The sequence below is a fragment of the Ictidomys tridecemlineatus genome, chromosome 1, assembly GCF_052094955.1.
Source record: "Ictidomys tridecemlineatus isolate mIctTri1 chromosome 1, mIctTri1.hap1, whole genome shotgun sequence".
In the NCBI taxonomy this organism is placed as follows: domain Eukaryota; kingdom Metazoa; phylum Chordata; class Mammalia; order Rodentia; family Sciuridae; genus Ictidomys; species Ictidomys tridecemlineatus.
The window spans coordinates 129,688,890-129,701,244 of record NC_135477.1 but is presented as its reverse complement, the minus strand read 5'-3'; the positions used below and the strand labels follow the sequence as shown (position 1 = coordinate 129,701,244).

Sequence of the window (12,355 nt, the reverse complement as noted above, 5' to 3'; positions counted from 1 at the left end):
CCCGACGACCAGCGACTGCTCACCTGAACTCGCTGGCCCTGCCGCCGCGCCCGCCCCACCCAGGCCTTTTATAGCTCCAGGCCGCCCGCGGCCCCAGCCGAGGCGGGTTTGCATTTCAAAGCTGGGGGAAGCCTCCGGGCCGCGAATCAAAGGGGGAAACCCGTCGGGGGCGAGGGGTTCAAAAGGAGACAAATTGCCGCCCCAAGCGGGAGGTGGACTGGCCAGGGCCTGGAGGGGGTTGGGGACGAGGGGCGAGGCGCTGCGTGTGGGAATTGCCTGCTAAGCGGTGGACCTGGCGGGCGGAACACCGTCCTGTCCTTTCGGTGGCCACAGGGGCCTCCCCACGATTCGCAGTGAACAGGTGGAGAAACTGGCTCTCAGGAGCAGGGGGACTTTAGCTTCACCTGGCATGTGACACAGACACACTCCGCAGTGACCAACCAGTTTGGGGTGAGGGCAAGCAGTGCTGACTTCAAACAGGGACTTAACAGGGCGGTCTGCAAGGTAGCCGGTGATCTTTTGGGGGAGGGAAGAGGGGTCACGACCCTTGGAGTCTGGGATGAAAGCTGTGGATGTTTTCCTCGGGGGAATGCACATATGCACATACATGAGGCTGCATAGTATTGGGGGTTTCACTTGGTTCCTGGAGAAATTTCTCAATGGTGTGGGGAGGGGGTCTTCTGGGGAGGAAGTCCTGGGAAACTTTGATGACCCTCTACCCTTTTATCATGGTGATTGAGACATTTCAAACATACACAAAAGTAGAATAGTCTAATGACCAGCTTGTATAATGCTCCCTGTGTAGGCAACGGGCCACCTTCAATGGTGATCAAGATTGGTCACACTTACTTCATCTACTCCTCCCTTTTTCCTAAAGTATTTTAAAACAAATTCCAGACATCATGTCATTTAATGCTGACAGACTTCAGTTAGCAGTTGCTTTGTAGGAATCAGGATCATTTGAGAGCTGGGGCCCCTGCGTATTTTAGTGTATCATACCTGCTCTCCCACCCAATCCAGCCCTGCGAACACTTCCCAGCTCTCTCAGAGGGGTGTTTGTGAAGCTGAGGCAGCATGAATGATCTTTGAGTTGGGGGCAAGACTGAAGGATTTGGGGAAGGATTCATGAAGGACAGGGTTCTGGATCAGAAAGCCTAGGGGAGAAGGGGGTTCCTCCCTATAGGGCTCAGGGTCAAGGAGCTGTGCAGAATAGCCCTGTAGAGTTTGATCCTCTGACATTTCCTGGGGGAAAACCTAGGTGTGCAGAGATGTGTGGCCCCCAGAAGGAGAGCAGAATCAGCCTCTTATCTGTTGAACCTTTCTCTCTCTTAGGTCACCACATTAGCCAGGGCTGCTCAGCCAGATGATGATGGGTCAAGGTCAGGATACAACTTGCAGGGTCCAGTGCATAATGAAAACACAAGGTGCAGGAGCCAGCCAGATGGATGAAGCAGAGCAGAAGAAGTGACCTTCTGCAAGCTCACCTAGAGTGGCATGGACCTTGACCTGCTGCTGGACATGTCCTACTGATGCACATCCAGCTGTTATAGCATGTAGCAGCCACGGTCCCTAAACCAACAGCAGCATAGAAAGCAGCTGAAGCACCTGCTCAAGACCAAAGAAGGAGGTTCCACCCATAGAGAAGCCGTAGGTAGTGAAGATGCACCTGTGGGATAAGATCATCCTGCTGGGGTGGTGAGCAGGGGCGTTGGCATCTGCAACACAAGACCTTCAACCAAGTGCAGATCCAGCCAAGAATCAGCTACTACCTGGGTGAGTTTCTCCACCACCGACAAGCCCGTGAAGCACAGCCACCCTGGCATCAGGCTACCCACTCCTTCAGCTTCATCCCCCTTAACGTAGCCTGCTGGTTCATAAAGGCTCACACAACCAAAGAGAGAAAGAAAGTTTTCTGTTCAAAACTTATCTAGAATCTCAAGACCACAACAGCAGAACATTTCAACCAGGGCCACGAAGTAGACGCTGGTCAGAAGCTCACTCTTATACATAGCAGTGAGTCAGGGCTCCCCCTTACTGCTCAGAGAAGGTCTTCCCATGGTATAGGTGGAAGCATTGAGGTCCCAAAAGGAAAGTGGTAGAGCCCAAGTTTCCACAGCACAGTGAAGGCTGCTTTTAGAAGGGAAGGGCCTGTCTGGGTTGTTGCTGGACACAGATGAGCACAGGACACAGCATTGGCTGCCTCAGTGGGGAAGGCCCCAGGTTTCCAGGTCAGGAAGTGGGGACACGCTGGTGAAATGGTTCTCAGAAGTCATCTGGAGCTCTGGGCTGCACTCGGGGGCCCAACCTTTCAAGAGGTCAGTGAGAATCAAGACGAGAAAAGCCGGAGAGGACTGAACTCACTCTGAGCTGGAATAATGAGCACTGCTGGGACTGGAGGAAGAGAAGGCCTGGCAGGAGGGCTACGGCTGGGCAGAGGCAGGGCACAGCTGGGATTTGAGAGAGAGAGCGCTGCCGACTCAGATCCCTACCTACCCATGAGGTTCTATGAGGGGCTGTCCATCATGAGATGGGTATGGCAGAGAGTGAACTCTCCATATGGAAGGGACACAAGTGACTGCTGGGAGTCTCCAGTTAGGGATACCTGTTCTGGGGAAGGGAGGGTTGGTGCCCTCCAATTCCAAGACTAGGCTAAATCAGACCTAGATGGTAGGCGTGGTTGGGAAGAGGTATAGGAACTCATGTATTCATTCGACGCATACGTATTGCCACATCCCTCTGCTGACACTGTGTTCAGCACTGAATGAGTGCCCCCTCAGGGGGGTGTGGGGGGGGGTGGGAGCAAGTAGGAACCTAATAATCATAGTAAAAGCAAAATAACATCTTGGCGAGAGCCAGAAGGAGGGAATCAGAGAAGTCTTGAAGGAAGCAGTGCTGTGTGAGTCAGGCCCCTGGTGAGTGGGGAAGGACGTTGTGGCAGAGGGGCAGTATACATGGAAGCCCTGAGGACCGAGGGGACCAGGTTCCCCTAGTACTGAAAGACCAGTCTTGAGTGGTGGGTGTGGGAGTTGAGTCTGAGCCCAAGAACAGTGGGAAACTGGGGCAGGGTTCAGAGTGACGGAATTATAGGCAGGACTCAGGTGATGGCTGAGAGATGGGCCCAAGTGGCAGGGGGCTTTCTAAGCAAACAAAGGACTGTGTTCCTGATCAGGGAGATGGTAGAGCCAGGGATCCCTGGAACTTGGGGAGCCACCAGCACTGTGCCCTCCCTAGGCTCTGCAGACACATGCTGAGAGGGGCTGCGGCCATTCCTGCGGATTTCTCCCTCTTTGACTTTCTGACCCCTAGCTCCATGCCTTTTCACCTCTCTGAGGTGGCATATCGGCGCTAGCATAATAACAACAGCAATCTCACCGCTATTTATTGAGCATTTTCTAAGTGCCAGGCATCATGCCAAGCCCTCGGCATGCATCACCTTGATTCATAATTCCCCCATCCCAGGGAGGTAGGATTGTTATCACCATTCTGCAGAAAAAGAAGCTGCAGCTCAGAGGGGTGAACTCACCCACCCGAGGCCACACAGCAAGTCAATGCCCTATCTGGAAGCTTTTCTTTCCTGCTTAGGTGAGCTGGCCTATAGGATATTGAGGATGGTAGGCCTGTGTAGGCCTCCCCACCCCCAACTTGTTAGCTGGAGTTTGCCTAAGCAAATAGCTGGTTCCTCTTCCTCCTCTGGCTTCTTCATGCAAAAGAGCCTCTGCTTTCCCCTGCCTTTACCCCTAGGGGGACCCCCCAACCAGTGTCCTCAACAATTCTCAGTTGACATCCCTGGTTCCTCCTCCCAAGGACACTCTAACCTTGTTTAAAAGTCACATTCTGAAATTGCAGGTCCTCCCCCACCTTGGCCTTTGACCTACCATATGACCTTGAGCCCTGGGGCCTAGGCTCCCCATGTTCCCACTGGGGACTGGTAGCCTCCGGCGGCAGGGCAGCCCTGGTGCTGTGCCTGAGTGCAGAAGCCCCCACGTGTCCTGGCCCTGTAGGCAGCCTCTTCCTCTCTGACAGCCCCTTATCTCTGGGAGTGGCTATTTATGGGACCCCTCCTTCCCCTGGCTCCCTGGGTGGGCCCCTCGTCCCCCTGGAAGCTCTCCCTCCAGGCTGCTCTCACACACCCAGCCAGGGCCTCCTGGGGTGGGGTGCACAGATGACGGCCTCATAAAGATCTTAGAGATAAAGCGCTAGGAAGCACAAGTCTGTGGGTTCGATTCCCAACAACCCTTCCCCCAATATGAGTGACAACTTGGCTTTTCATTGGGTTTACAGCTCTGGAATCTAGGCTTAATGGAAGAACCCAGGACTAGCCTCAGGCCCACAGTGCACCCACCTCCATCCAGCCTCTAACCTCAGTTCAAGGGCTTTGAACTGGAGGCCAGGTCCAGCCAAGCACAATCTCGCTTGTCACCTTCCTCTCAAAGTCGGCTTCTACCTCAGAAGCCAGAATAGCAATTCTGTCCTTCCTACCTCCAGGGGGCAGATGTGAGCCTCGGAGTGGGCGGTGGGGCTCCTGGGAAGCCCCTTTACCTTCAGGCCTGCCCTTCTCCCAACCCCTTCCCTCTCCTCCTTCACCCTCCAGAGGCTGGATGTGCCACCTGCTGGCACTCCAGAGTACTACAGGAGGAACCAGCCCTTGTAGCCAGGTGTCTGATGCCTGAAGCCACTGATTCTTCTCTGGGGGGAACAGAGGCATGGGAAAGGGAGGCATTCCCGGGGGACGCAGACGCATAGGGAGCAGAAATGATTCTAAAAGCAAGGCCTGGAGCAGACTGCCCTCATGAGAAGGAGCACTGTGTTTGACCTGTGGTGCAGAGAGATACACAGATCAGGGAAGAGACAAAGGTCACATAGCGAGTTAGTGGTCAAAGCCCGGGCTGGGACTGAGAAGTCCCAGTTTCCTGTCGGGATGCACTGTTGTGGCCTCTTGGAGGGGCGAAGAACTGGAGGCAGAGGTGGAGTGAGATTCAGTTCACAGTTGCCCGCGCCCGCACCCTGCCCGGCTCCCACTCCCTTAGCCCTTCCTCTGCAGTGTTCCACAGTCGCCTACCTTCATCCCCACCCCACCTTGCATCTCATCACCTCATCTCGGGTGTCCTGGTGACACCTGAGGCTCATCCTCTGTTTAAACTTCTGCAGTGACCCCTGTGGAACCTCAGAATAAAAACCATGCTCCCTCAGGCCTGCAGGCCTTCATGGCTGGCCCCTGGCTCCCTTTCCAACCTCAGATGCCTCAGCCATTCCTTTCCTTCTGTTCAAGCACACCACGCTCTCTCTAGCCTCTAAATTTTTGCAAATGCCATTCCCTGTGCCGCAAACACTGTTTCCACTTCCTTGGTGCATAACCTTTCACCCTCAGGTCTCAGTTGACAAGTTTCTTCTCCAGAGAAGCCTTTATCTCCCTGAACAAGAGTCCCGCCTGTCCAGCCCATCGCTCCCTGTCCCTTTCATCATGCTCATCACGATTCAATACTATTAATGTTTGTTTTCCTTGGTGTTTGCTTTTAAGCCTTAGGAGGAGGGGGCCCACAATTGGTGCTCAATTAACTTCTGTCGACATGGATGGGTGGTGAGAGAGACTAAGAGGACCCATCTGAGACCTACTGTGTGCCCTCAAACAGGTTCTTGTCCTCTCTGGACCATAGGAGCCAGTGAGCCCAATGAGAAAGAAAGATGTGGTCTTCCAGGGCGCTGCTGTTGTGGTGATCTTTGAAACATCTCTGTGTGCCAGAAGGACACAACTCAGTCCCTGTGGTCCTGGGGGCACTGAAATGGAGGCCAGCAAGGGGTTTGGAGTGAGGCCCAGGGAGTAGTGTCTTGAAACCCTCATTTCCTGGGATCCCTGAAGGCCTCAATGGCTGTAGTCTAGTTAAATAAGAGGAGTCCTAGGGATCCTGAGTGGATAGTAACCCAAGGTCCCCACAAGTTCCTCTGCCCACTGTGGTGGCTACCAAATAAATGTCCAGAAGTTTTGGAAATTCCTACTCTGCCTCTCTGGCTCTCCATCTGCAAGCACAAGGACCTGGCTTCTCTGCTCCTATTGTACAGGGCAGAAGGATGCTGAGCTGGGGGCCAAGGGACCTGTGTTTCAGGGTCACCTTCTCTGTGAACCTCACGCAAGCCCCCTCCATTCTCTGGGCCTCAGTCACCATGCCTGTACAATGGACAACTCTCAGGTCCTCCTGGCCCTGGCAGCCAAGATGACTGTCGATGCCTGGGACATGTGTGCTGCTTCCCCACACCCCACCCCTGCCTGGGGAGCCGGGGAGCTGCTCCGGGAGCGTGGGAGAGCCAGATGTGGTGGCCGCTGGCTCTGCCTGTGTGAGTGCTGAGCTGGCCCACTGGGAATGCTCCCCCTGGAGCTCCCTTTCCGGCCCCTGACCCCCATCTGACTGAGAGCCACTGCTTCCGGCTCTGACAGGCGTGGGTGGGGTCTTAGGAGGGGGGTCTGCTCATCCTGGTTCCCTCCTTCAGGGAAGAGCATACGTCCAGACAAAAGCCTGGCTGCAGCCCCTGCCTGTGGCTGACACGGCACCGCATGAAGCCTGGCACAGTCGCTTCCATCACTGACCTCGGCCATGTCGGCCCTAACGTGACATGAGCAGGCTGGACAGGCTTCCCTCAGGCACTGACCACGTGGGGACAGCACCTCCCCACACACCTGAGGATCAGCTGCCTTGGTGGAGCCCTCTCGTTCTTGCTCTAGGGCTTGCACAAAACACCGTGCACACGGCTCCCTCAGGCCTGTCCACCCCTGCCAGGTGTGCACGTGTGTCTGCTTGAATACCTGAAAGTACTGAGGCTCAGCGAATTCGGAGACTTGGTTGTTGCACAGCTAGAAGTTGGCAGAGCTGGGCTGAAACTGCCCACATCGGAGCTCAGGGTCTTAACCCTTGAAGGTCCTGCCATGCCAGGGGAAAGGAAGTGGAGCCCTAAGGCCCAGAGCCCCTCTGCATGATGTCTCAGTCACCCCAGCAGGACTCCCCACACTGAGTCCATACTCCCAGCTGAGTCCAACCTTTCCTGGGACAGGCGTGTCTGAGGCTGGACCTGGCTCCCGGTATCTGGGTAGTTGAGAGTGCTCACGGCCTATTCTGCTCCCAGTGGGGCTGGGGGCCCTGTTGACCTCCCCAGCATGATGTTACTATACTGCCCAGGTACCCTGTCCATTGCCCTGTACAATAGGAGCAGAGAAGCCAGGTCCTTGTGCTTGCAGATAGAGAGCCAGAGAGGCAGAGTGTGAATTTTCCTACTCTGCCACACTTTGGACACTGCACTAGGCCTTCCAGGGACAGTAAAAATCTTAAGAATTTCTTAAATGCTCTTAAGAATCTGTCCTTGGGCTGGGGCTGTAGTGCAGTGGCAGAGGGCTTGCTTAGCATGAATGAGGCACTAGGTTCGATCCTCAGCACCACATCAAAATGAGAAAATAAAAGCTATTTGGTATTCTGTCCATCTACAACTACAAAAAAATTAAAAAAAAAAAAAAGAATCTGTCCTTAAATTAACCCAGTTTTCCAGAGGAAGAAATAGAGGCTCAAGCATTTAAATGACTTGCACAAGGTCATACAGCTTGAACCTGGAGAAGCTGGGATTTGAACCCAGGCTTTTCTCTGGCTCCAGAAACTGCCCTCAGTCATGACATTTCTGTCTCAGCATCCTGGCCTTAGTGAGCACTCTGTGGTATTCTGTGGAGCTCTGCATCTCCCACCCACATCTCAGAGGAGAGGAGGAAGAACAGCCCTGGTGCCCACCAAGGGTTAATGGTGGTAGGGGCTAAGTGTTTCCAGATGGGCCAGTCGGATGGCTGGGCTGGCCGGAAACCGGCGGCAGCCAACTTCCCCAGGGAGCTACCATCAACCACCCCCTCCCCTCTGCTGCATCTCTGGCCCCCAGCTGTCCCCTGCCCTGGGGTCCACCAGCCTCTTCTTCCTAGCCAGAGTCTAACTGTAAGAGAGTTTGCAGACAGATCATCCCAAAGGCCTCCCATAATAGCAAGCCCTGCCTGTTATGGACAGATGGGGAAACCGAGGCTCAAGCAGAACAAGAGACCAAGGTCTTTCAACAAGGCCTTGCTCCAGAATAGCTTCCTTAGGAAATAAGGGGTGGAAACTCCTCTTTGCTTCCCCAGAGCTATGCTGGTTGCAGCAACTGGTCCAAGGGTTTAGAGGTAAGCAGACAAGGACGCTAGGAGGAAAGTTATACATTTCTTCTCTTTCTGCTCCTTCCTCCCTTCCCCACTCTTCTTTCCTTCCCCCTCCTCTGTTCTTCTCTTTCTTTTTGCAATCTAGGGAACTGAGCTCAGAGAATTGTAAATTTCCAATGCAATCTTTGGGCACAAGAATCCTGTGCAAGTCTGTCCCTGTGGTCTGTGGGATCACCCCATGTTCCCCTCTGACCACCAAACCCTGGACCAGGTCCCCTTTCCTGGGTGACTCATTACCCTACCCATGGCCTGATCTAGTCTGAGAGCCCCTCTCCCATGTGGTCCAGCTCAGATGGTTTGCTGGGCAATTTCTACCGGGATAAAACCAAGAAGTGATTGCAAGATAAACTACTGTGGCTGGCATGGAATCTCAGCTCAAGGGAATCTCAGCTCTGCTCTGTGAACAGGGGCCTGGATGGGACTGGGGAGGAACAGGGGGCAGGCAGAAGTGCAGAGGGCAGAGAGGAAGGAGGGCAGAGCCAGGGTCTACGTGTGTGAATTGGGACACCTTCTTTTCCCCTCTGGGACTCAGTTTCCCCATATGTACGTAATAGGGGCAGGAGGTGACTCAGCTCTATCCTTTTAAGTCCCTTTAAGATGATGCTCTTGGCTGTGAAGCCTGGGAGTCTGCAACCAGAGACATCTAATCGGAGGAGGGGAGGGTATAAGAAAAGAACCAGCCGGGAGCCTGAGGTTTGGCAGCCCTACGGGGGAAGGAGGGTAAGGATGGAAAAGGAGCATAACAGATACTCAGAATGTCTTGTTGAGTGACTGAAAGCAAGAGCCACAGGGTAACCCAGGAAGATGGCAGAGCTGGAGCGCCTGACTGTGCTGGGGTGTGGGTCTTAGGATGACCTGCGTCCCTTCCACCCTGTGATGTACCAGGTCTGCTTCTTCTGTTGTTCTGTGAGCTCAGGAAGGTCTTGGGGTGTCTCTGGGCCTCAGTTTCCTTGCTATAAACAGGGCAAATAATCCCTTCCTGGTTTCCGGGTCTTTGAGATGCTGAAGGGAATATGCCTGAAGATCTGGGGAAACCTTGGGCAAGTTGTTCTCTCTGTGCCAGTTCTCTGGATTCTTCTAAAGAGTGACTGATCATCTTGGAGGGTGTTTCTACCTCTTCCAAGTCCCCTCTTCTCAGAAATGCACCTCAGTTAGCTGTCCCTCTGAGTGCACTCTCAGCCCCTGTCCTCTAGCTGGGTACTGCTTGCCTAGTGGCCTTGTCTTGCGCTCTATCCCCCCACCCAACATTGTTTAGCACACAGTGAGAGCTCAGTATGCTTGTTCAATGAATGAACATCCCCTGAAGCAGCCATGTACAGCATCAGAGCTTCCTTTACAGATGGGGAAACTGAGGCACAGAGAAAGGGCACCCCCAGGTGCCCTTGCCATCGCAAGGGGAGGCTGCCACCAGAGGCAGGCACCAGGCAGTGAAGCTGGGCTACTCTTTAATAAAAGTGACTCAGTGGCTGGCGTGGGCTGCGGAATTTCTAAACATCCCCTCACATCCTGAGAGAGCAGGCGACGGGAGGGAGCAAGCAGAGGGAAAAGAGGAAGAAAAACAAGAAACTTGGGGGGAAAAGAAAGAGGGAGAAAAAAAAAAACCCTGAAATTGAAAACAGACGCACGCGTCCACCCTCCTGGCCCCACCGCCCCCCTTCTCCCAGCTGGGCCAATCAGAGGCGGCCCTGCAGCCTTTCCCCCAAAGTGGGGGGGCAGGGAAGCCCACAGTGGTGAGAGCTCCGGGGGCTGTCCGCGGTGGCAGTCCCTGCCCACCTAGCTGGGACCCTAGATCGTTCTGTAAGCAACTTGGAGCCAGAGAGGAGGAGACCAACAGGGAGGAGAGAGCCAGGCCCCTCAGACCAGCCACCCGGCAGCAGCCTGTGCCCAGCAGACACCGCCGGCCAGACTCAGGGCGGCCCCTCCTGGCAACTCTGCTCCTCCCTAAGGATGCTTTGGGAGTGAGGCGAGGCCGCCCGCTCCTCACCCGTGCAGCACCCCCTCCCGCTCTCCTGCGTCTCAGAGAGCTTGCAAGGCTCCTGCCTGCCCTTCAACCCAGCTGTTGCCCATCTCAGGTCCAGCAAAGTCTTTCTGATACCTGGGAGAGGGCAGTAAGGCGGACTTCCTGGAGGGGGTGACAGCCCACAGCCTGGGACCCTGCCCACAACAGAAGCCATGAGCGGAGAGGTAAGTGAGGGAGAGGGGAGACCCCCAACCCCATGCCCTGTCCCCTTGTCCCAGCCAGTGCCTCTTTGGGTAGATAAAAAAGAATGGAAAATATTTTTAACAAAACCAGATGGGCGGAGGCTGGGTGGCTGCGGGCGGTGTCAGGGCTGGAGGAGTCAGGTCTCTCCTCCCCACCCGGAGGGCGGCAGGCGCTGCTGCCCCCTGCCCTCTTCAAGACAACAGCCCCCAGAGACTCTGGATGCCGAGCAGGGCCTCTGATGTCCATCACAGTCTATGGTGTGTGTGAGTGTGAGGGAACAGAGAGGGGCAGGGGTGGGGAATTGGGAGGTGGCACGCAGGATACCTAGAAAGAAACCTAGCAAGGTACGGGGACTTCAGAGACTAGTCTCTGTCCCTTGGCCCAAGCTTTGATCCTAAGAATCAGCCTGGCTCTAGGCCAGTCAGCCGCCAGGCAACCTTTGGGGATTTAAATGGATTTGCAAATTTTCCAGATTCCTAAGTCGTCCTTCTAAAGCCCCAGCCGCTGGGAAAGTTCTGAGTCCGAAGGGGCCTCAGCAACTGGCCTAGCACAGGCCCAGCAGTCCTGACCCAGCTGTCAGATCTGGAGGCTCCTCTTTGAAGAAGGGCAGCCTCTCGCTCTCTTCCTCCTTCTGGACTCTGCCCCTTCTCAGCTCCATCATAAAACAGGAGTCGGACACGCCACCTCCCTGCCCAGAGCCCATCTGTGGCTCTCCAATGCCTGTAGGAAGCCCCACCTCCTAACAGTGGCTGCCACTGATTGACACTTACTGCATGCCAGGCCTGTGCCCAGTACTCTGAGAATATCTCCTGTGATGCTCACCAGAGCAGGGACTGTATTTCCTCTGCTCTACACATGAGCAGCCACGCAGCAGCATGCAACTATAGCCACACAGCTAGTAAGTGGCAGACCCTGAGGAGACAGGAATCTTCTCCTACCCTGTTACTCCAATCGAGCTATCTATTGATCGATTGATTGATTGTTCTAGGGGTTGAACTTGGGGCTCGCACTCTACGACTGAGCTACCTTCCCAGTCCTTTGTAATTTTTATTTGGATCTTGCTAAGTTGCCCAAGCTGGCCTAGAACTTGAGATCCTCCCGCCTCAGCCTTCTGAGTAGCTGGGATGACAGGTGTGTGCCGCTACACCCAGCTCAGTCAGATCCCGGACCATTCAGAAGAAATTGGCACTAACCTGTCTGCGGGCATCTGCCCTCCTCCTCCTCCCCCAAGGCCCTGCTGCTTCACCTCTTCCCGGCAGCATTCCTGGTTCCTCCAGGGCCCTGCCCTGCACTTGGAGCTGGAGCCTGGTTGCTGTTTATATCCTGTTTGCACATCAGATTTTTCAGACTCCAGGTTTGGCTGTCCTGTGTCCCTAGTAACCTTCTGGTCAGGCCTCCTGCCTTCCTTCCAGAGTTATCAGGTAGCTTCTCCAGATGGCATTTCTTTATCACAAGCAGGAAGGAGCGTCTCTGCCGGCCTCTGCCACCCCCAGAATTCTCAGAGGGCTCTAACAAGGTGTTCTGAGGGCACACAGTCCTGCCTTATCTCCAGACAGGAGACCCTAAAGCCACAACAGCACTGGGGGACCTATCACCAGCATCCACCACAAAAGCCTCTACCACATCTACCTTATAATCCTCAAAGCAAGGCTCTGAAATTGGTGGCTACTACACCCATTTTTTCAGATGAGGAAACTGAGGTTTAGAGAGGTTAAATGATTTTCCAGGTCATGCAGTGAGAAGAGTTGGTCTGTCTGAACCCAAAGGCTTAACCCCAGCACAGTGCAGGGAGCCCCTGGTCAGCAGGTAGTCCTTCACGCTCCCCAGAGGCTGCCCCTGGCTTCAGCACCTGCCCCGGCTCAAAGTGCAGCCTCTGGTCTGACTGCTGCAAGGTCTGCCCAGTCCCTGGCTTGGTTCTGAGAGAAGGAGGCATCTGG

At 54.7% G+C, this 12,355-nt stretch overlaps 1 protein-coding gene and 1 pseudogene across 1 annotated transcript in view; both read left to right on the top strand.

Annotated features, from left to right (window-relative positions):
• The first annotated feature begins 1,342 nt into the window (after positions 1 to 1,342).
• Positions 1,343 to 2,169, top strand: LOC110598033 (small ribosomal subunit protein uS19 pseudogene; annotated as a pseudogene).
• Positions 2,170 to 9,913: 7,744 nt separating this feature from the next.
• Positions 9,914 to 12,355, top strand: part of Pdgfrb (platelet derived growth factor receptor beta) — a 37,561-nt gene continuing 35,119 nt past the window's right edge. Inside the window, exon 1 of the mRNA XM_005324167.5 lies at positions 9,914 to 10,399. Coding sequence (XP_005324224.1) covers positions 10,388 to 10,399 — 12 coding nt within the window. The 5' untranslated portion in view covers positions 9,914 to 10,387. The remainder of the gene's footprint in view (positions 10,400 to 12,355) is intronic.